Raw genomic sequence first — 20,737 nt, 5'->3', positions numbered from 1 at the left:
GTGTGAATGTGTGTGTCGTCAGGGGTGAGGGTCACAGATCAGGATGTTCATAAAATCACTTTAACACATGTATCTTTACCTTGTTGTCTCGTTGCACTAATGTCTAGTTTAATTTCTACCGTAAGGCATAGTTGTCTTTCTACCCTGATATTTTGAACTTAGACAATTAGAAATGTCCATCTCCTGCTCTCCATCGTTTTTCTGTACTCCCAGAGCATCTTTGTATATTGCTCCCAGCATCACAGAACACTCTGCTACACTATGTCGAGGAGTGACATGAACGTGTGGTTGTAAAGTCAGCAAATGTCTGATGCTTTTGGTGCTGCTTCTCCTTTCCTTTTCTTAGCTGTGTCTCTGTCCATGGCGCTGGAGAGTTTGTATAGAGCTGCACACCGTCTTAACTCATTCATGAAGATCATACGATTCAATTAGATATTTTTTAATGTGTTCATTAGGTTTCATTAGCATTGGTCAACAATTACCTGCATATGGTGTGCATATTGGGCAATGTCATGTTTACTTGATTCAAAGAGAGTTTTAAAGAATGAAGACAGATCTACTGAATAGAATATTACCTTTTGGTGTTCCACGAGTTATGAGTTATTGCACCTCTCAATGTTTTGTAAACCCTGATGACTCAGGAGGTCGCTATTTACCTGCAATAGAGTAGACCTGCAACATAATATAAGAGTCAGCCGTTCCATCCAACAGCTCGTCGCGAGAGCAGTACTAAGCCGAGTTCCGTAGAAAAGCGGTAGTCTATCAAAGGTCGATGGTTGTTCTAAATATTTGATCAACTCCGTTTCCTTAGTGCTTTGTTAGAAAACCCGAACCTATATCGTCCTTATTGTTCTTTTGCTCGGTTAAGAAGGATGGAATATTGCGGGATGGGTCAATTCATGTTTTTATTTTTAGTATCTGGACTGCATTCTATTCATGGCGACCTGAGCTATTCAGTTCAAGAGGAGATGAAGCGTGGATCAGTTATCGGGAATATCGCAAAGGACATGGGACTTACATTGGACATATTATCTGCTAGGAAGGCTCGCATTGAAACAGAGGAAAACGAACGGAGGTATTGTGACGTCAATCTAAGAAGCGGAGAGCTCATTGTTTCAGAGAGAATCGACAGAGAGGAACAATGCGGACAAACACCTTCATGTGTTCTCAAATTCGAGCTCCTTTTGGAATCGCCCTTAGAATTACACCGTGTATCACTACAGATACAAGATATAAATGATAATGTACCGAGTTTCCCGACGGATAAAATCAAGCTGGAAATAAGAGAATCTGCTGACAGAGGAGCTCGGTATCGCGTTAATGCGGCACACGATGAAGATATTGGCCAAAACGGCGTTCAGAGTTATAGCCTTCAACGCAATGAACATTTTCACTTCAATGTACAAACTACAAATGCTGGAACTCAAGGGCGTCAGTTTGTTTTTAGAAGTGGTGGGGACAATAACCATAAGCTTGAGTGTGGTTTGAAAAGTGGTGGGTACCCTTATGTAAGCTATTCATCCATTCAACGCTGCATTAAAATATGCTCTGCAGTGTATTGTCAGGTGTTGAAAAACCAGTTTGTGTTTTGGCTTGTTTTGCAAAACGACGTTGGAAACACCAGGGTATTGGCGCTCGGGATTTCGGATATGTAATACTAATACACACAGGACAAAGAAAAGTGTTGGCAATTTAACACTTATCTTGACATCAACAAAGTTTACCAGACAATCAATTGCAGACTGTAAAGACCTGCTGTTGTGCATGCTGTGACTTGTGAGGATGTCTTCGTGCGCGCCTATCGCATGATTTAGACTCGACGATTTCGGTTGAGTATGTGGGGAGATTTTTTTTTTTTTTTTTTCGGTCGCAAAAGTGGGGGGGACAAAATTCGTATTTTAGAAAGTGGGGGGGACATGTCCCCCCCGTCCCCCCCGTAATCGACGCCTATGCTGGAACTAAATACGGCGAATTGGTTTTAGAAAAGGAATTAGACAGGGAAGAGCAGAAGGAAATTAAATTGTCTCTTTTAGCCCTGGATGGTGGATCTCCTCAGAGATCAGGCACAGTAGTCATACACGTCACTGTGTTGGACGCTAATGATAACGCCCCAGTTTTTAGTCAGGCCGTGTATGAGGCAAGTCTGCCTGAAAACGCTCCGCTGAAAACCCGTGTGGTGACTGTTAGCGCTGCGGACGCAGACGAGGGTGTTAATGGAGAAGTAACGTATGAACTAGGCCGGATATCTGATAAATCACGAAAACTGTTTTCACTCGATGCACAGACTGGAGAAATATTTGTTACAGGTGATATAGACTTCGAGGAGGGAACCAAATATGAAATAATTGTGCAAGCAAAAGATGGATTTGGTATTTCCGCAGACTCTCAAGTCCTTATAAGTATTAGATGTTAATGACAATGTCCCTGTTATAGCCATGAAATCCTTAACCAATCCCGTACCTGAGAACGTGTCACCTGGTACGGAGGTGGGCCTTATTAACGTGCAGGATAGAGATTCAGAGAAAAACCGAAAGGTTAGGTGTTCTCTTCAGCAACATGTTCCTTTTAAACTTATTCCTTCAATTAAAAACTATTATTCTTTGGTAACAACAGAGAAACTAGACAGGGAACTAGTGTCTGAATACAACATTACAATATCCGCCACCGATGAGGGCTCTCCTCCTCTATCGTCAGTCAAAGTTGTTCACATCTCAATAGCTGACGTCAACCACAACCCACCTGTGTTTGAGGAACAGTCGTATTGCAGCTATGTCCCTGAGAACAACAAACCGGGCAACAGCCTGTGTTCTGTTAAGGCCCATGACCCAGACTGGAGACAAAACGGTACAGTGATCTATTCTCTTTTACCTGGTGAAGTCAACGGAGCTCCGGTCTCCTCTTTTCTATCTGTTAATGGAGACACCGGAGTGATCCAAAGTGTCAGGTCATTTGATTATGAACAGTTTCGGAGCTTTAAAGTCTATGTAATGGCACGAGACAATGGATCTCCTCCACTCAGCAGCAACCTTGTGCAGCGAAAGCTGCACAAGGAGGTTCTCTGGTTTCCAAGGTGATAGCAGTTGATGGGGACTCTGGACAGAACGCTTGGCTGTCCTATCAGATCATTAAGTCCGCTGATCCGGGACTTTTCAAAATCGATCAGCACAGTGGGGAGATCAGGACCCAGCGAGACATTTCTGATTCTGACAACATGAAACAGAACATTGTAGTCGCTGTAAAGGATAATGGACAGCCCTCCCTCTCTGCTACATGTTCCATGTTTTTACTGATTTCTGATAACTTGGCTGAAGTACCAGAACTGAAGGACATGGCTTATGAAGATAGCAGTTCTAAATTAACATCTTATCTGATCATCGCGCTGGTATCCGTCTCCACCTTTTTCCTGACTTTCATTATTATCATTCTTGGATTGAGGTTTTGTCGGAGGAGAAAGCCCAGACTGTTATTTGATGGAGCGGTTGCTATTCCCAGCTCTTATCTCCCTCCAAACTACGCAGATGTGGACGGCACTGGAACTTTACGCAGCTCATATAATTATGATGCGTATTTAACCACTGGATCTAGAACAAGTGACTTTAAATTTGTCACGTCTTACAATGACAACACACTGCCTGCAGACCAGACCCTGAGAAAAAATCCAACCAACTTTGAAGAAGTGTTTGGAGACCTTGATGTTTCACCAGAGGTAGGCATTGTGGCAAAAAAAAGAGAAAATTGTAATCTCTATCTCATGCAAGTAGTTTGTTTGGACGGTTTGACAGTTGAAAAGAGCTCTTTCAGCCTTGTATTTGCCCTTGCATCCCACACAGTGAGATAATTTGTGCGTGTATACTTTAGATATTCATCATTTAATCGAGCATAAAGATGGTTATTTTATGTTGCATTCCTATTTAGAGTCTTATATTACAGCATTGTTTTTATTTATTTCATGGTGTTGTGAAACAAAGTAATTTGTTGCTGAAGATGAAGTTAAGGATGTAAGAGACCTTTCTTACTTTCTGTGGTTTAAGTAAAAGGCAAAAAATGTTGAGTTTCTCTCTACACTGTTTGGGACAAATATCTTTACATGGACTTGAGTGATGTGATTGTTCAAGATATCCCACAAAAATAACTTTTACTGTCACATAAAACATCCTGTCTGGTTTCTATGTGGTATCATTTTTGTTTTTCTCCCTGCTGTAACTTTCTCAGTGCCCAGTCTGTCACGACGAGTACTACTTTGTTGTTGAGTATTTGAGGGCTTGAACCTGTACCCTGCATAGTCTTCTGAGTAATCTGAGGACTTTATTTTGCCACGATGTGTTAGCTGCTCCAACCACTATATTACTGATACACTATGTGGATGACAGATTGTGGTCTGTAACAGTCTGCATGCTGAGCTGTCTGTTGGATTTCTGTTACTAGTGACCTACTGCATGCTGTGTAGCTCTCCATGGTGCTGGAATGTTCTTTCAGTGCTGTTTACTATTGCAATGCCTTCGTAAATACCATACCATTCAATTTATATTGATTAATCATTGTTTTATTAGTAAGCATTTAATCAGTTATTGATTGATAATAGCCTATAGTGTGTAATTTTTTTTTTGCCAAATTCCCGGACTTTCAAAAATGGAGCTGAAACGAGAACTTCATTCATCAGCAGGCCTATTTGGTGTAAATTTACATACATCAACTCATAATGTGTTGTTCTTCCTACTGACTCATGGTGTCGCTATGCACCTGCAATTGAGTTAAAAGAATACTGTCGTCAGCATTTCCACCCACCACATATTGACGCCAGCAGAAGGCTACAAAGCTGGGACATCGTGCTACGGTGGTATTTAAGCCGTATGATATTTTCATAAAAATACATTTCTTTAGAGCGTTTTTGGCATTCTCGAAACACTTATATGGTATAGTTTTCTGTTTTACAATGGAACACAGTCGGTTGGGCCTTTGTGTCTTTTTAATTTTATTTTTTGGACTGCATTTCGTTCATGGCAACCTGAGCTATTCGTTTCAAGAGGAGATGAAGCGTGGATATGTTATTGGAAATATCGCCAAGGATCTGGGATTTGAAGACGGAATATTATCTATTCGTAAGGCTCGTATTAAAACGGTTGGAAGCGAACGGATGTATTGCGATGTCAATCTTCGAAGCGGAGAGCTCATTGTTTCAGAGAGAATTGACAGAGAAGAACAATGCGGAGAAAGGCCGTCGTGTGTTCTTATATTCGAGCTGCTTTTGGAATCTCCATTGGAATTACATCGTGTATCACTGCAGATACAAGACATAAATGACAATGCACCTCGTTTCCCGACGGATATTATCAAGCTGGAAATAAGCGAATCTGCTGTCAAAGGAGCTCGGTATCGTGTCGATGCGGCTCATGATGAAGATATAGGCCAAAACGGTGTTCAGAGTTACACTCTGCAACGGAATAACCGTTTTCTTCTAAATATACAAACTACAAGTGATGGCAGTAAATATGGAGAATTGATTCTCGATAAGGAGTTAGACAGAGAGGAGCAGCAGGATATTAAATTATTGCTCACGGCTCTAGATGGTGGTTCTCCTCAGAGATCAGGCACAGTTGTAATAAACGTCATCGTGTTGGATGCTAATGATAACGCCCCAGTGTTTAGTCTGGCCGTGTATGAGGCCAGACTGCCTGAAAACTCCCCGTTAAAAACTCACGTGATAACCGTTAGCGCAACAGACGCAGACGAGGGGGTTAATGGTGAAATAGCATATGGATTTAGTCGCATATCTGAGAAATCAAGAAAATTGTTTTCACTTGATCGTCAAACTGGGGAGATTTTTGTTGCAGGTGACGTAGACTCTGAGGAGGGTTCAACATATGAAATGTTTGTGCAGGCTAAAGATAGTTACGGTCTCTCTTCAGATACAAAGGTAATAATAAGTATTACTGATGTGAACGATAACTCACCAGTAATATCATTAATATCGTTGACCAATCCTGTACCAGAGAACGTGTCATCTGGTACAGAGGTGGGACTTATTAACGTGCTCGATAGAGACTCTGGAAAAAATCAAAAAGTCCGTTGCGCTATTCAGCAAAACGTTCCTTTTAAACTCATTACTTCAATCGAAAATTACTATGCTTTAGTAACAACAGAGAAACTAGACAGGGAACTAGTGTCTGAATACAACATTACAATATCCGCCACCGATGAGGGTTCTCCTCCTCTGTCATCGGTCAAGGTTGTTCACATCTTAATAGCTGACGTCAACGACAACCCACCTGTGTTTGAGGAACAGTCGTATAGCAGCTATGTCCCTGAGAACAACAAACCGGGCCACAGCCTGTGTTCTGTTAAGGCCCATGACCCGGACTGGAGACAAAACGGTACAGTGATCTATTCTCTTTTACCTGGTGAAGTCAACGGTGCTCCAGTCTCCTCGTATCTATCTGTTAACGGAGACACCGGAGTGATCCAAAGTGTCAGGTCATTTGATTATGAACAGTTTAGGACCTTTGAAGTCTATGTTATGGCACGAGACAACGGATCTCCTCCACTCAGCAGCAACGTGACTGTGAGTGTCTTCATAATGGATGTAAATGACAACACTCCTCAGATACTTTACCCCGCCCCGGAGGGAAACTCCTTCATGACTGAACTTGTACCCAAAGCTGCACAAGGAGGTTCTCTGGTTTCCAAGGTGATATCAGTTGATGGGGACTCTGGACAGAACGCCTGGCTGTCCTATCATATCATTAAGTCCACTGATCCGGGACTTTTCAAAATCGATCTGCACAGTGGGGAGATCAGAACCCAGCGAGACATTTCTGATTCTGACAACATGAAACAGAACATTGTAGTCGCTGTAAAGGATAACGGACAGCCCTCCCTCTCTGCTACATGTTCCATGTTTTTACTGATTGCTGATAACTTGGCTGAAGTACCCGAACTGAAGGACATGGCTTATGAAGATAGCAGTTCTAAATTAACATCTTATCTGATCATCGCGCTGGTATCCGTCTCCACCTTTTTCCTGACTTTCATTATTATCATTCTGGGATTGAGGTTTTGTCGGAGGAGAAAGCCCAGACTGTTGTTTGATGGAGCGGTTGCTATTCCCAGCTCTTACCTCCCTCCAAACTACGCAGATGTGGACGGCACTGGAACTTTACGCAGCACATATAATTATGATGCGTATTTAACCACTGGATCTAGAACAAGTGACTTTAAATTTGTCACATCTTACAATGACAACACATTGCCTGCAGACCAGACCCTGAGAAAAAATCCAACAGACTTTGAAGAAGTGTTTGGAGACCTTGATGTTGCCCCTGAGGTAGGCACTGTGGCAAATATTTAAAAAAAAAAAAAAAACATTTCTATCTAAAGCAAATTGTGTTTGAAGGACCCTTTGACAGTTCAAATTAGGTTTTCCAGGAAAGTATTTATCTTTCCAGGCCCACACAATGATAGACTTTTTAATTAGTCAATGGAAATTTATGTTTTTCCTTTGAATGCTTTTGTTGGGACAGATATTTTCATTCTTAATTTTTCACTGAACATTGTTTTTCTCACTAGTTCAACCTGGGTTGCACATTTATGTGTTCAGGTATCTAAGGAAATATTTAACTGTCACATAAAACATTTGCTGTACGGTATAGTTTTTGTTTCTCTCATGACAATTTTCTTTGTGCCCAGTCCCTCTTCACTATTTCCACATTTGTGTTGAGTATTTAGAGGCTTATTACTCTGTTGAGCTTGCTGTGTAATCTGAGCAATGTATTCTGCCACTATGTGTTTGATGCTCCAACTATTGTGTTACTGCTGCACTACATGAAGAACTTAAAGGTTTTTCGGTCAGTGCTGTGCTCTATCTCATGGGCCCTGATTCTCCTATTAGTGCAACTACTTTGTCACTTTGCATGGCGTTGGAGTCTCCTTTTATTGCTGAAAGTCATTGTAATTCCTTCATGAATACTTCACAATTCAATTTATATTCTTTCAGGCTGGCATTTTTTGGAAACATGATTAAATGATCCAACATATATATATATATATATATATATATATATATATTGGAATTATTGGAACAGATTATATTAATGCTGTCAAATAATAGCAGTTTGCTATAATGCACATTTAGTTTGTTAATCAATAGTGTTTGATTTTGTTCATGACTCAATCATACTGTTTATTTATTGGAATGACTTTGGTTCTACTTTTTGACATGTTTCAATCTATCTATCTGCCTGTCTTCAGAAAACTGTAATTATAATTGAAGACAGGTTAGAATCTAATTGGCCAAATGGATGAACATCATTGAAATATAGAATTGTCTTCTGTCTATATTTCCTCATACAACGGCTAGTGTATGGAATGTGTCATACTTTACTTTACAATCCATACCATTAGTGGTGTTTTGGAATAAACATAATAATAATATTATATATAATAATATCGTAATAACACCGATCTCCATAATGGGGAGATCGATGCATGTTTGTGTATTTGAGTGGGGGGATAATATGTGTTTATTGTATGGGCATTATTATCCCTTGAGTTACTTTGAACAAATTAGACAAATTAGAAATTTGCGTTGGGTATTTCTTTTAGGCTCGTGCTTAGTCGTTTCTTTCTTCTTTGCTTGTAACATTCAATTTCATAACTTGTGGACTGGAGTTGTAACTGTGAAAAGGCTGTGTTGTATGTTCATGTAGACTCATGTACACATGCCTACGTCAGGACGTATTGACCAGTTTGATGATGAAGGACAGAACATTCATTTTGGAGGAAGGAGATTAATCCAGAGGTGGATTAATAAGGAGTACATTTACCAAGGAATGAGGTTTTGTGCCAGAGAAATGGTTTCTTCTATTTTTTTTTTTTATTCGAGGGTTGTTAGAGGGTTGCTGTTCATTGGTGTTAGTATGTAATTGTTTGATTTATAATCAAGTAGTTCTAAGGAAATGTGCGTGAAACATTTAGGAAGGTAAATTAGGAATAATTTGCAATGTAAGGGCAACTAATATGGAGCTTTTTTTAAGATAATCAGAATTAACAGCCACATTTGCAGTTACAGTGGGTAAAAGTATTTCATGGTTACAATATTACAACATAGGGTCTCACCACAACCACGTCACATATAATTGAGTGTTATAACTAAAATATGCTCCTGGTGTCGCTATGCACCAACCTTAGCTAGTAGAAAACCCTGAGTATGAACTGCCAGCGATGATGCTGAGTCTTCGCAGCATTCGACAAGTAAGCATTCATAGCCTACTGCTGTGTGATTTCAATTGCTGACCCTGTTTTTTTTATGAGCTCAACATATTCATTATCGACATAGGAGGATTCTTCAAAACACGATGGGCTTCTTCCTTCAAACGATGGCAATCCATCGAGTTGAAATGGATTATCGTGGCCTTTTCTTTGTTGTTCTCGTCCTGCACTCCGTCTATGGAGACGTGAGCTATTCTATTCCAGAGGAGATGAAACGCGGATCAGTGATTGGAAACATAGTCACGGATCTCGGACTTAACTTCAGACTCTCTGATCGCAAGGCTCGCATTGACACCGAAGATGACAACGATCAGTATTTCAATATAGATCTAAATACTGGAGATTTGCTTGTAGCTGAGAGAATAGACCGAGAGAGTCTTTGTGCAAAGAAACCGTTGTGTGTCTTGCAACAAGAACTTGTACTGGAAAACCCTTTGGAACTACACCGTATTACTATCCGTGTTAACGATATAAATGACAACGCACCGCATTTTAAGGAGGATCTACAAACAATTGAAATAAGTGAATCTGCAGACAAAGGGGCACGTTTCCCTCTTGACGAAGCGCACGACGCAGACATTGCAGATAATGCCGTTCAGGGCTATACACTTGAAAGAAACGAGCACTTTATATTAAATGTTAAGACGAAGGGGAATGGGAGGAAATATGGCAAGCTAGTCTTACACAAAGAGTTAGACAGAGAAGGCAAACAAGAGATTACGCTTTCGCTTACCGCAGTAGACGGTGGCTCTCCTCAGAGATCAGGTGCTGTAGTTATACATGTAATTGTGCTAGATGCTAATGATAACGCCCCGGTGTTTCGTCAGGCCATTTATCAAGCCAGCCTACCTGAAAACTCTCCGGTAGATAGTCTCGTGATTACTGTGAGTGCTTCTGATTCAGACGAGGGTATCAACGGTAAGATCGTTTATGGCTTTGATCATGTTTCAGACGAAAAAAGCAATGTCTTTTATCTCAATACAACCACTGGAGAAATTACAGTGGCGGGATCAATCGATTTTGAAAGAGAGTCTTCATATGAGCTCCAGATTAGTGCAAAGGACGTCTCGGTTTGGGGTCCTATGCAACATTAATAATTGATATTTTGGATGTAAACGACAACGCTCCGGTAATTAACCAGAAGTCACTGTCCAACCCAGTACCAGAAAATGTCTCACCTGGGACAGAGGTAGGCATTATTAACGTACAAGACAGAGATTCTCAGAATAACCGTCAGGTCCGCTGTTTTATCCGGGAAAATGTTCCTTTTAAATGGATCCCATCCATTAAGAACTACTATTCTCTAGTAACAGCAAGTGAGCTGGACCGTGAACTAGTGTCTGATTATAATATCACCATTATGGCCACAGACAAGGGATCTCCCCCTTTGTCCTCCTCTAAAATCATTCAGCTAACGGTAGCCGATGTCAACGACAACCCACCTCTGTTTGATGAAGCGTCCTACAGCGCCTATGTTGCTGAAAACATCCAACCAGGCTTGACTCTGTGTTCAGTGTCCGCTAGAGACCCAGACTGGAGACAAAATGGCACCGTGGTGTATTCTCTTTTACCCAGTGAAGTCAACAGTTCCCCGGTGTCCCTGTATGTATCTGTAAACGGAGACACAGGGGTCATCCAGGCCTTGAAGTCTTTGGATTATGAACTGTTCAGGAGATTTAAGTTCCAGGTGATGGCTAGAGACAACGGTTCTCCTCCGCTCAGCAGCAACGTGACAGTCAGTGTCTTCATAACGGATGTGAATGACAACACTCCTCAGATACTTTACCCCACGTCTGAAGGGAATGCTTTAAAGACCGAGCTGGTCCCCAAGGCGACACACGGAGGTTCTCTAGTCTCCAAGGTAATTGCAGTGGATGGAGATGCTGGACAGAACGCCTGGCTGTCCTATCGTATCATTCAGTCCACTGACCCGGGACTCTTTACTATCGGTCTCCACAGTGGAGAGATCAGGACCCAGAGGGACATTTCAGAAAGCGACAGCATGAAGCAGAACCTCGTTGTCTCTGTGAAAGATAACGGGCCGACACCGCTCTCGGCCACATGTGTGGTGTATTTCCTTATTTCTGATGACTTAGCAGAAGTGGCAGAGTTTAACCATCACACAGAGGAGAATGATTCTAAAGTGACATTTTATCTGATTATTGCGCTGGTGTGCGTCTCCACCTTTTTCCTGACCTTCTTGGTTCTTATCCTGAGTGTGAGGTTCTATCGCAGCAGTAAGCCCAGACTGTTGTTTGATGGAGCCGTCGCTATCCCCAGCGCTTATCTGCCCCCTCATTACGCCGAGGTGGACGGCATGGCCACACTACGCAGCGCCTATGACGGCTACTTAACCACAGGCTCTAGAACCAGCGACTTTAAGTTTGCCACGTCTTACAATGACAACAAGCTGCCCGCCGACCAGACCCTGAGAAAAAGTCCAACAGACTTTGTTGAGATATTTGGTGACTCTGAGGGATCGCCTGAGGTAAGCGGGACAGGGACCCCTGCTTTATTCTAGCCGTGAAAGTTTGTTTCACATGGTTTTAATTCACGAAGCATAACAATGAGCCCATTGTCCATCTCTGTTGTTGAAAAACACATTGTGGCTCGGTTGAAGATAAAAATGTACATATTATTTTTTTGACCATGTTCTAATTGCATATAGTTGTAATGGGCATTGCCTCATGTAACATCATTTTCTTCTATCTATCTCTCCGTCCAGGCGGTTGAAAAAGGGAGTTAATGTATTAAAAGCTATAGGGCCGTGCATTGTGCAGACCTATGACTTGGGGTTAATTTGAGCTTGTTAGCGTGTCTTCATATCTAGTAGTAGAGATCTAACCACCAGGGGTAGAGGTTTGATGGTATTAAAGAGTATTCTAAAGTATTCCACTCCTTTGTGTTCAGGATGGTTTTCTACGAGGGGCTACACATTTATTTAATTGTATTTATCTCATGCAGAACATATCCCTTACATCATGAACTTACATATACTGCACTTTTTGGTCACCCAATCCATATTTATTTTCCATCTCTCTACCTCCCTCACCTCTGCGTTCCACGATTTGAGGTTGGACGTCATGTTGAGGGAAGGAAACTCTCTGAATTGCTGAGGCAATTATGTGTTGTATTCTTAGCATGCACTGTACATGATTTATTGTGTGTTTCCTCAATGGTTCTCCAGTTACTTCTCTTTTCCAAAGACACCGGGCTCAGGCTAAATGTAGATGGGTGAGAGTGTCATAGGTCCCTGTCCATGGTGCTGAACCGTTGAAACTAAATCTATTCAATTGTGTTCAGTGTTCTGTAGCATGTTGTTCACATGAGGTTAGGCCTGATACCTACAGAGAGAACGTTAAGTCATAGTATGTAGGCATCACTGACATTGTGACTGCTTGGAAGGATAAATACTCTGTCAGATGTGTTTCATAACATACTTTATAACCCCTGTAAAATGTAATTTTGTTTGGTAGAGATGGACATTTTTCAATGTCTGCCAGTTGCACACATTGCATGTATGCATTATATGTGTCTAAAACAAAAAAGAAGATATCTGAGGGCTATACTATCCATCACTGTCTGGATTTAAATATTTAAAAAAGATTTACATTCATAAGATGTAGGCTTTTTTACTATATCATGTTACCTATCACAATTTCTGATTGTTGTTACGTTTGATAACAACATTTGATAGGATGGTTTTAATCCCACGAGGATTTTTTCCTGATTACTATATGTGGAGATTGATGAATGTACCTCTCTATCCATGTTGCTTTGGAGCAACGAATTCATATATTGATAACTTGAATACTAGACATTTTAGAGAGAACAGAATACATAGACCATCATTACAGTTCTGCAACACTTAAAGGGGTAGTTCGTAATTTTGGACATAGGGCCTGTTTCCAAAGTGAGCCTTGGTGTTCTTTATCAGTGGAGACAGTTTTCAACAGATTTTCATTAAGTCCTTCTAGTTGCAGAGTTCGCTCGTGCTAGGCTAGCGCACAGCAACGGGCAATGCTAGCCTGCTATTAAAAACAGTCTTACCCACTCCACAGTACACCCGAGGTAAATCAATTATAACGACAGACTATAGATTTAAATGTCTGTGTTGATAGAATAATTTCAGAAATAAAACTAACCTTGCATTGCATGCATTTTGAGGGAATTGCTGGGTCTCAGCTTCAGTGTTATATTCCTGGTTGTAGGCTACGGCAGCGGCGGACCTAGGTTACCGGCTCTAATTTTTTTTACATGCCGCTGTCATTGCTACAGATGCAGAGTACAGTGAACGAAGGAATTCTATTATCGTATTCAATGAACAAGATATGGCCACGTTTGGAGGACTTAGCGATGCGTCTGCTTTTGAAGACGATTATGAGGAATTTGTTGTATCCCACGAACCGTACATGTACGAGCCGGAATACAGGGATGAACAACTGAGAGAGATGGATGCTCAAAGGACAGAACGAGAAAGAGCGTCTTTAGAGACGGCCCCCGCTGGAGCTGCAGTAGAGAACCGGGACAGAACAGCGGGAGGCTGGTGGTGCCAGTGCAGAAAATGTATTCAAATGCCGACAGAGGACGAATGTTTTTGCTGCAAGGAGTGGGACTTAGTCATCCCACAGATGCAAGAGCTGGAGCTGGACACTAGTTTTCAGGATCTCGATGTGTCTGGGCATAGCGCCTCCCGAGACAGAGCAATCTGGATTACGGAGCACCAGGACTTTCCACCCCTTCTAAATCGAGGAGTGCTGGAAACATTCTTCTCCTTCGATAAAATAAATTGGAAAAGAAGACCCAGACCTGCTGGACCCAACGGCCATTTGTCAATGTTGTAAGTGTGCAATCCAAACAAAATGTAATTATGTGTTTCCATGCATGAACATACCATATATAATTTAATTGATTTATTAAAGTCCAATCAGTCAATCAAATATTATATATGGTATGTTCATACATGGACTCCAAGTCTGCTTTATTAAAGGCTAGGCCTACTCTTTACCCTTGATGTAGGCCTACTACCACAGCCTCCATCCAAAGAGTGGCTGATGGAGAAAGCTTAGAATAACTAGCCAGCTATTATTTTTTATTAACTAAAACAGTTTCTTATTAACAATACTGATCTGGTTCAAAAGGTCCCACCAGGACTAAAGGAAAAAAAATAACACACAAGCGTGACTTACTTGGACAAAACAGTTTTTACTGTATAGGCATAGGCCGTAGGCTTTTAGCCTGATCAATTCAGCAAATCAGTCTACCACCATGAACAGCAGTAGGGCCATTGTTTATATGTGGTCTATTACCATAGCGTAGCTGTCTTTGGTAAGAGCCAACTTGTTTTCCTTCTTGTTTTAGGCAGTACCGATTGGTGGCTTACAGAATCGTTCTTGAGTGGGGGTTGAAAGGAACACAGCTAGGAAGAGGAAACCGACGTGTTCTTCCATCCTGTGTAGTGACCAGCATCCGAAACAAATACCCTTCGGCCACTGGACAATATGTTGGCTTCAGGGAAGCACAAGATGCTCTAAGATTGTTCTGAACACAACACTACTGTAGGCTACTAGAAAACATTTGCTACTGCACCAAATCCTTTATGTCAAACACAGAAAGAACACATACATTTGGTTACAGATGACACAATACGATTGTGAAGATACTTTGTATAATTTTACTTTTTTATACAAACAATTGCACCAAAGAGGAGATTTGAACAGTGTTCTAATGTTTACAGAAAAAATTAAAAACAATGTTTGTAAATGGTTCAATAAAAATAAGTTTGCTGTTGACCTTTTGTATTTTTACGATTTTACTAATATCTCTAATATTTGTCTGTTTGCAGACAGTATTTAGCACCACACTAAACTACAGTTAGACTTTCATTTTTCCCTTTTAATCAGGTTTTAAAACGGGAGACGTGCTCTGCAATACTCTGATCTTTGTCCGGTCTTGGAGTGGTGGCTATGTTGTCGGATATAGTAGCTGGTTGCTGGATATAAAAATGTGGATCTGCAAACTTCACAGTAGGATCCTTGCGCCTTTCCAGGACCCGCTCCACCAAATCCTTCCTGAATGTCTGCGTGGTTGGCTCGTACCTCTTCCTGGCAACCCATCTTTTAGTTTGTTTGGGAAAAAACAAATTGTATCTCGGAGTCCCTGAGGGAGACAAAATGCACGACAAACACACAGTAAATTTACAGTGTACTTGTTAAAGAAGGCTTACAATTTTTGCTGTTATCTATTATGTGTAGGCGTGGGCGTGGCGAAGCCTGTTCTGGAGTGGAGATGAACATCTTCAGTGCACCAGAACACTCAGTTGAGTCCATGGATGATACTGGTCCGGAGGAGTCCTTTCTAGGGGTGGACTGTGGTACAGTGCACATCTCATGTGTTTCCTTTTCAGATAACAATAAGATATAAAAATTAAATGTATTACAACACACAACATAAAGACAAATAATCAACTTTCATGGATTTTAAAGTCGATCAAATTCAAGTACAGCTGTACAGTAGGCCTACAAGGTTTGAGAGACTGTTGGACCAATTCATAAACCACTACACTTCAAAGTTGCTAATCGATGGCTGCATCCATGATTGTTGCCTGTAGGCCATGCACAGAAGCCTCTTCTGTTGCCAATGCCATACGTTTTGCCCCAAAGTTACAGTACAAAACGTTAGCATAAACTCATGCTCTTGTCATGTTATGGAATATATCCTATATGTTTGCAAGATTCTCTCTCTCCCCCTCTCCCTCTGACACTCACACAGGCCCTGGCCCTGACACACACACACACACACACACACACACACACACACACACACACACACACACACACACACACACACACACACACACACACACACAATCACTTTTGTCCTGATGTGAACTCTCTGCCAGGGAAGTTTGCATGTACACTTTACGAGCTTACATTACTTTTCTATCAGCAATTACCTAAAGTTAGCAATTAGCCATTCAGGTACCAAGTGTGTAGCTATACCATTAGCTAACGTTGTCACTCTCCAAAATGCATTGAACTGTAACTATACCGCTATGTCCACTAACGGTGTCATCATGAATCTATCAGTAGGCTAACATTATGAAAGGGGCAACTTTTATTAGCTAGAGTAGCCTACCAAAAGTTATTACCTGTTCATCAGTGGCTGTTGGTGCATTTGAAAAGATGGATTGCACCGCATACGATTTCAGCAATGTCTTGCTCTTTAGATTGCTTGGTTTCTCAAAGTCGTCCGGTCTGAAATGATCGCTACAAATTTTCCAATTGCGAGCAGTTTCCGCCGGTGTTTTGATGTCCAAGCCAGCAGCAACAAGCCACAGTTGAGTCCTTTCTGGATCTCGCAATGGAAATTGGTGGAAACTTTGTGGTGCCCATCTGTAGCGTTTACTTCTACAATTGCTAAATGCACACTGAACCACCATGTTGCCGAGTCGTTCAATCCGCTTCTGTCCCATGCTTGTCTATTTACTTTCTGCTGTAGTGATTCGGTTACACATCTAACTGCAGCAAAGTGAAATTCCGCTGCTGCTGAGAAAGTAGTCCCTCGATGATTCATGCGATGCAAGGTTAGTTTTATTTCTGAAATTATTCTATTAACACGGACATTTAAATCTATAGTCTGTCGTTATAATTGATTTACCTCGGGTGTACTGTAGAGTGGGTAAGACTGTTTTTAATAGCAGGCTAGCATTGCCCGTTGCCGTGCGCTAGCCTAGCACGAGCGAACTCTGCAACTAGAAGGACTGAATGAAATGTGTTGAAAACTGTCTCCACTGATAAAGAACACCAAGACTCACTTGGGAATCAGGCCCTATGTCCAAAATTCCGAACTACCCCTTTAACAGCAGATTCAAATTATTGTAAAATCTATTGATCTGACGTTTTATAAATGATAATACATTGTATACCCATATAAGGATCTGCACAATAATTGTTAGTCAATAGTTGTTTATTTTAGTACACCTTTACTGGCTAGTGTTTTACTGTTAATGTGTTTCAGGTGTGATGTTGTTTTTTCCGATACACTACATATGAATAAAAATCATATATTTTTAACTCTTTGAAAAACCTTCTGAAATAAGTCTACATGGAGTCAGCATCACATGAGAGTTCCGCTGAAATCGCTGTGCTGGAATGGACTACAGCCAATGTGTAACTGTTCCATTCAGTTGTAGATACTCAGTAGGTTTAGTTAACATGGGGGAAGAACCCGGAATATTTTATTTCCAATGTCTATATAGTATTTAAGACTCCATGAATTGCTCAAATTGGCATTCGGTCGGTTCATAATTCGTTAAATTCTTTATGCATTTTGTGTAGCCGAACAAGAAATGTTGCTCTTTAAACTCAAGGTGTCGCTATGTAGCCAGTTATGGAGAACGTAATAGTCCCTCCACCCACTAGGAGAAGAAGAGTACAAAGGTTCCAGGCCATCGCCTATCAGACCAGTATGTTCTTTGCTACAACCGTACTGGTAGCAGCTAGCATAAGACGCTGAATTGCTGTGAATCTGACCGGGGCGTTTTCTAACCCACACGTTGTAATGGCGTTGGAAAGGAATAGGAGCATTTCTCAGACGGGCATTATCGCTTTCTTTGTTTTCTGGATTCAATCCGTGAATGGGGACGTAAGCTTTTCTCTTCCAGAGGAAATAAAGCCTGGATCTATAATTGGAAATATTGTCAAGGATATTGGGCTGGAGAGAGGCAAACTCGCTTTAAGAAAAGCACGCATTGACACAGAGGGAAACACTAAACGCTATTGTGATATAAACCTGAGCACTGGAGATTTGATTGTTTCTGAGAGGATCGACAGAGAGGCTCTTTGTGGCGACAAGGCTTCGTGCGTCATGAAACACGAACTAGTCCTGGAGAGCCCGATGGAGCTCCATCGTATAAGTCTTCACGTTCAAGATGTCAACGATAACTCTCCGTTATTCAACGAAGATCTGGTCAAAATAGAGATTCAAGAATCTGCTATAAGAGGAGCCCGCTTCCTGATAGAGGAGGCGCGGGATGCAGATGTGGGGCAGAACTCAGTCCAGCGGTACAGCTTAAGAGACAATGAACATTTTAAATTGTCGGTTGATGGAAACACGGTCGAACTCGTTCTTGACAAAGAACTGGATCGTGAAAATGAAGAGGAAATCAATTTGATTTTAACTGCTATGGATGGGGGTTCTCCCCCTAAATCTGGTACAGTAGGAATGCACGTCACTGTACTGGATGCAAATGATAACGCCCCAGTGTTTAGTCAGGCTGTTTATGAAGCCAGTGTTCAGGAAAACGTCCCTTTAGATACCGTTGTAGTTACTGTACACGCGACTGATGCGGATGCTGGGATAAACGGAGAGGTGACGTACGACTTCGGACACGTTCCAGATGACGTAAAGAGTAGATTTAGAATTGATCGCACAACAGGAGATATACGAGTAATTGGGGCTGTCGATTTCGAATTAGAGACGTCTTTTGAGTTGCGCATCAAAGCAAAAGATGGCTTGGGACTGTCGTCCTACACGAAAGTAATAATTAATGTTATCGATGTGAATGACAATGCCCCCGTAATAGAATTGAAATCTCTCTCCGACCCCATATTAGAGAACGTACCACAAGGCACCGAGGTAGCGATAATTAACGTGCAGGACAGAGACTCTGAGAAGAATAGACAGGTCCGATGCGCAATTCAGCTTAACCTCCCCTTTAAACTTGTTCCATCGATTAAGAACTACTACTCATTGGTAACCACGAGTGGTCTGGACCGTGAACTAGTGTCTGATTATAATATCACCATTTTGGCTACAGACGATGGATCTCCCCCTTTGTCCTCCTCTAAAATCATTAAGCTAACAGTAGCTGATGTCAACGACAACCCACCTCTGTTTGATGAAGCGTCCTACAGCGCCTATGTTGCTGAAAACATCCAACCAGGCTTGACTCTGTGTTCAGTGTCCGCTAGAGACCCAGACTGGAGACAAAACGGCACCGTGGTGTATTCTCTTTTACCCAGTGAAGTGAACAGTTCCCCAGTGTCCCTGTATGTATCTGTAAACGGAGACACGGGGGTCATCCAGGCCTTGAAGTCTTTGGATTATGAACTGTTCAGGAGCTTTAAGTTCCAGGTGATGGCTAGAGACAACGGTTCTCCTCCGCTCAGCAGCAACGTGATGGTCAGTGTCTATGTAACGGATGTGAACGACAACACTCCTCAGATTCTTTACCCCACGTCTGAAGGAAATGCTTTTAAGACCGAGCTGGTCCCAAAGGCGACACTTGGAGGTTCTCTAGTCTCCAAGGTGATTGCAGTGGACGGAGACGCTGGACAGAACGCCTGGCTGTCCTATCGTATCATTCAGTCCACTGATCCGGGACTCTTTTCTATCGGTCTCCACAGTGGAGAGATCAGGACCCAGAGGGACATTTCAGAAAGCGACAGCATGAAACAGAACCTCGTTGTCTCTGTGAAAGATAACGGGCCAATACCGCTCTCCGCCACATGTGTGGTGTATTTCCTTATTTCTGATGACTTGGCAGAAGGGGCAGAGATAAACCATCACACAGAGGAGAGTGATTCTAAAGTGACATTTTATCTGATTATTGCGCTGGTGTGTGTCTCCACCTTTTTCCTGACCTTCTTGGTTCTCATCCTGAGTGTGAGGTTCTGTCGCAGCAGAAAGCCCAGACTGTTTTTTGATGGAGCCGTCGCTATCCCCAGCGCTTATCTGCCCCCTCATTACGCCGAGGTGGACGGCATGACAACCCTTCGCAGCGCCTACAACTATGACGGCTACTTAACCACGGGCTCTAGAACCAGCGACTTTAAGTTTGCCACGTCTTACAATGACAACACGCTGCCCGCCGACCAGACCCTGAGAAAAAGTCCAACAGACTTTGTTGAGATATTTGGTGACTCTGAGGGATCGCCTGAGGTAAGCGTGACAGGGACCCCTCCTCTAATCTAGCTGTGGAAGTTAGTTTCACATGGTTTGATTCCCTAAGCATGACGTTGCGCTTATTGTCTATGTTGTTGACTACCACATTGTGGCTCGGTTGAAGTGAGAAATGTACTTGTGGTTTTTACATTTTTTTGAGTTGTTTCTAATTGTATATAGTTGCACTGAGATTAATTCATGGTACTTCATTTTGTTACATCTATCTATCCCTCAATGCTGCTGGCTGAGAAAGGGAGTTCATATATCGAAAGCTATCTGACTATGCATTGTGCAGACCAATGACTTCAGGTTCATTTGAGCATGTTATTGTGCCTTCATGGCTATTAGGAGAGACATCACCACCAGCAGTAGAGGTTTGATGGTATTAAAGAGTATTCTAAAGTAGTAATGCGCGATATAAACGATATAAACGACAAAAAAAATGGCCTACGATAGATTTTAATTCTATCGCTCTATCGCGATAATGCATGTTGATGACGAAAAATACAATGTTTAATTTTTGGTT

At 41.8% G+C, this 20,737-nt stretch overlaps 1 protein-coding gene and 1 pseudogene across 2 annotated transcripts; both read left to right on the top strand.

Moving 5' to 3' along the window:
• Positions 1-5,099: 5,099 nt before the first annotated feature.
• LOC307081597 (protocadherin gamma-A11-like) lies at positions 5,100-11,785 on the top strand (annotated as a pseudogene). Its single transcript has 2 exons — positions 5,100-5,831; positions 10,267-11,785. The product of its transcript is annotated as a protocadherin gamma-A11-like (transcript).
• A 6,002-nt stretch (positions 11,786-17,787) lies between these two features.
• On the top strand, positions 17,788-20,241 carry LOC307081289 (protocadherin beta-15-like; the record flags this gene model as incomplete). Its single annotated transcript, XM_079744402.1, has 1 exon — positions 17,788-20,241. Exon 1 carries the CDS (start codon positions 17,827-17,829, stop codon positions 20,239-20,241), a length of 2,415 nt encoding a protein of 804 aa, XP_079600528.1. The 5' UTR covers positions 17,788-17,826.
• Between the last annotated feature and the right edge of the window lie 496 nt (positions 20,242-20,737).

This window comes from Pollachius pollachius, assembly GCF_949987615.1.
Source record: "Pollachius pollachius genome assembly, chromosome: 10".
NCBI classification, from domain to species: Eukaryota; Metazoa; Chordata; class Actinopteri; order Gadiformes; family Gadidae; genus Pollachius; species Pollachius pollachius.
The sequence above is the reverse complement of the archived record's forward strand: the minus strand, read 5'-3'. Positions and strand labels throughout refer to the sequence as shown.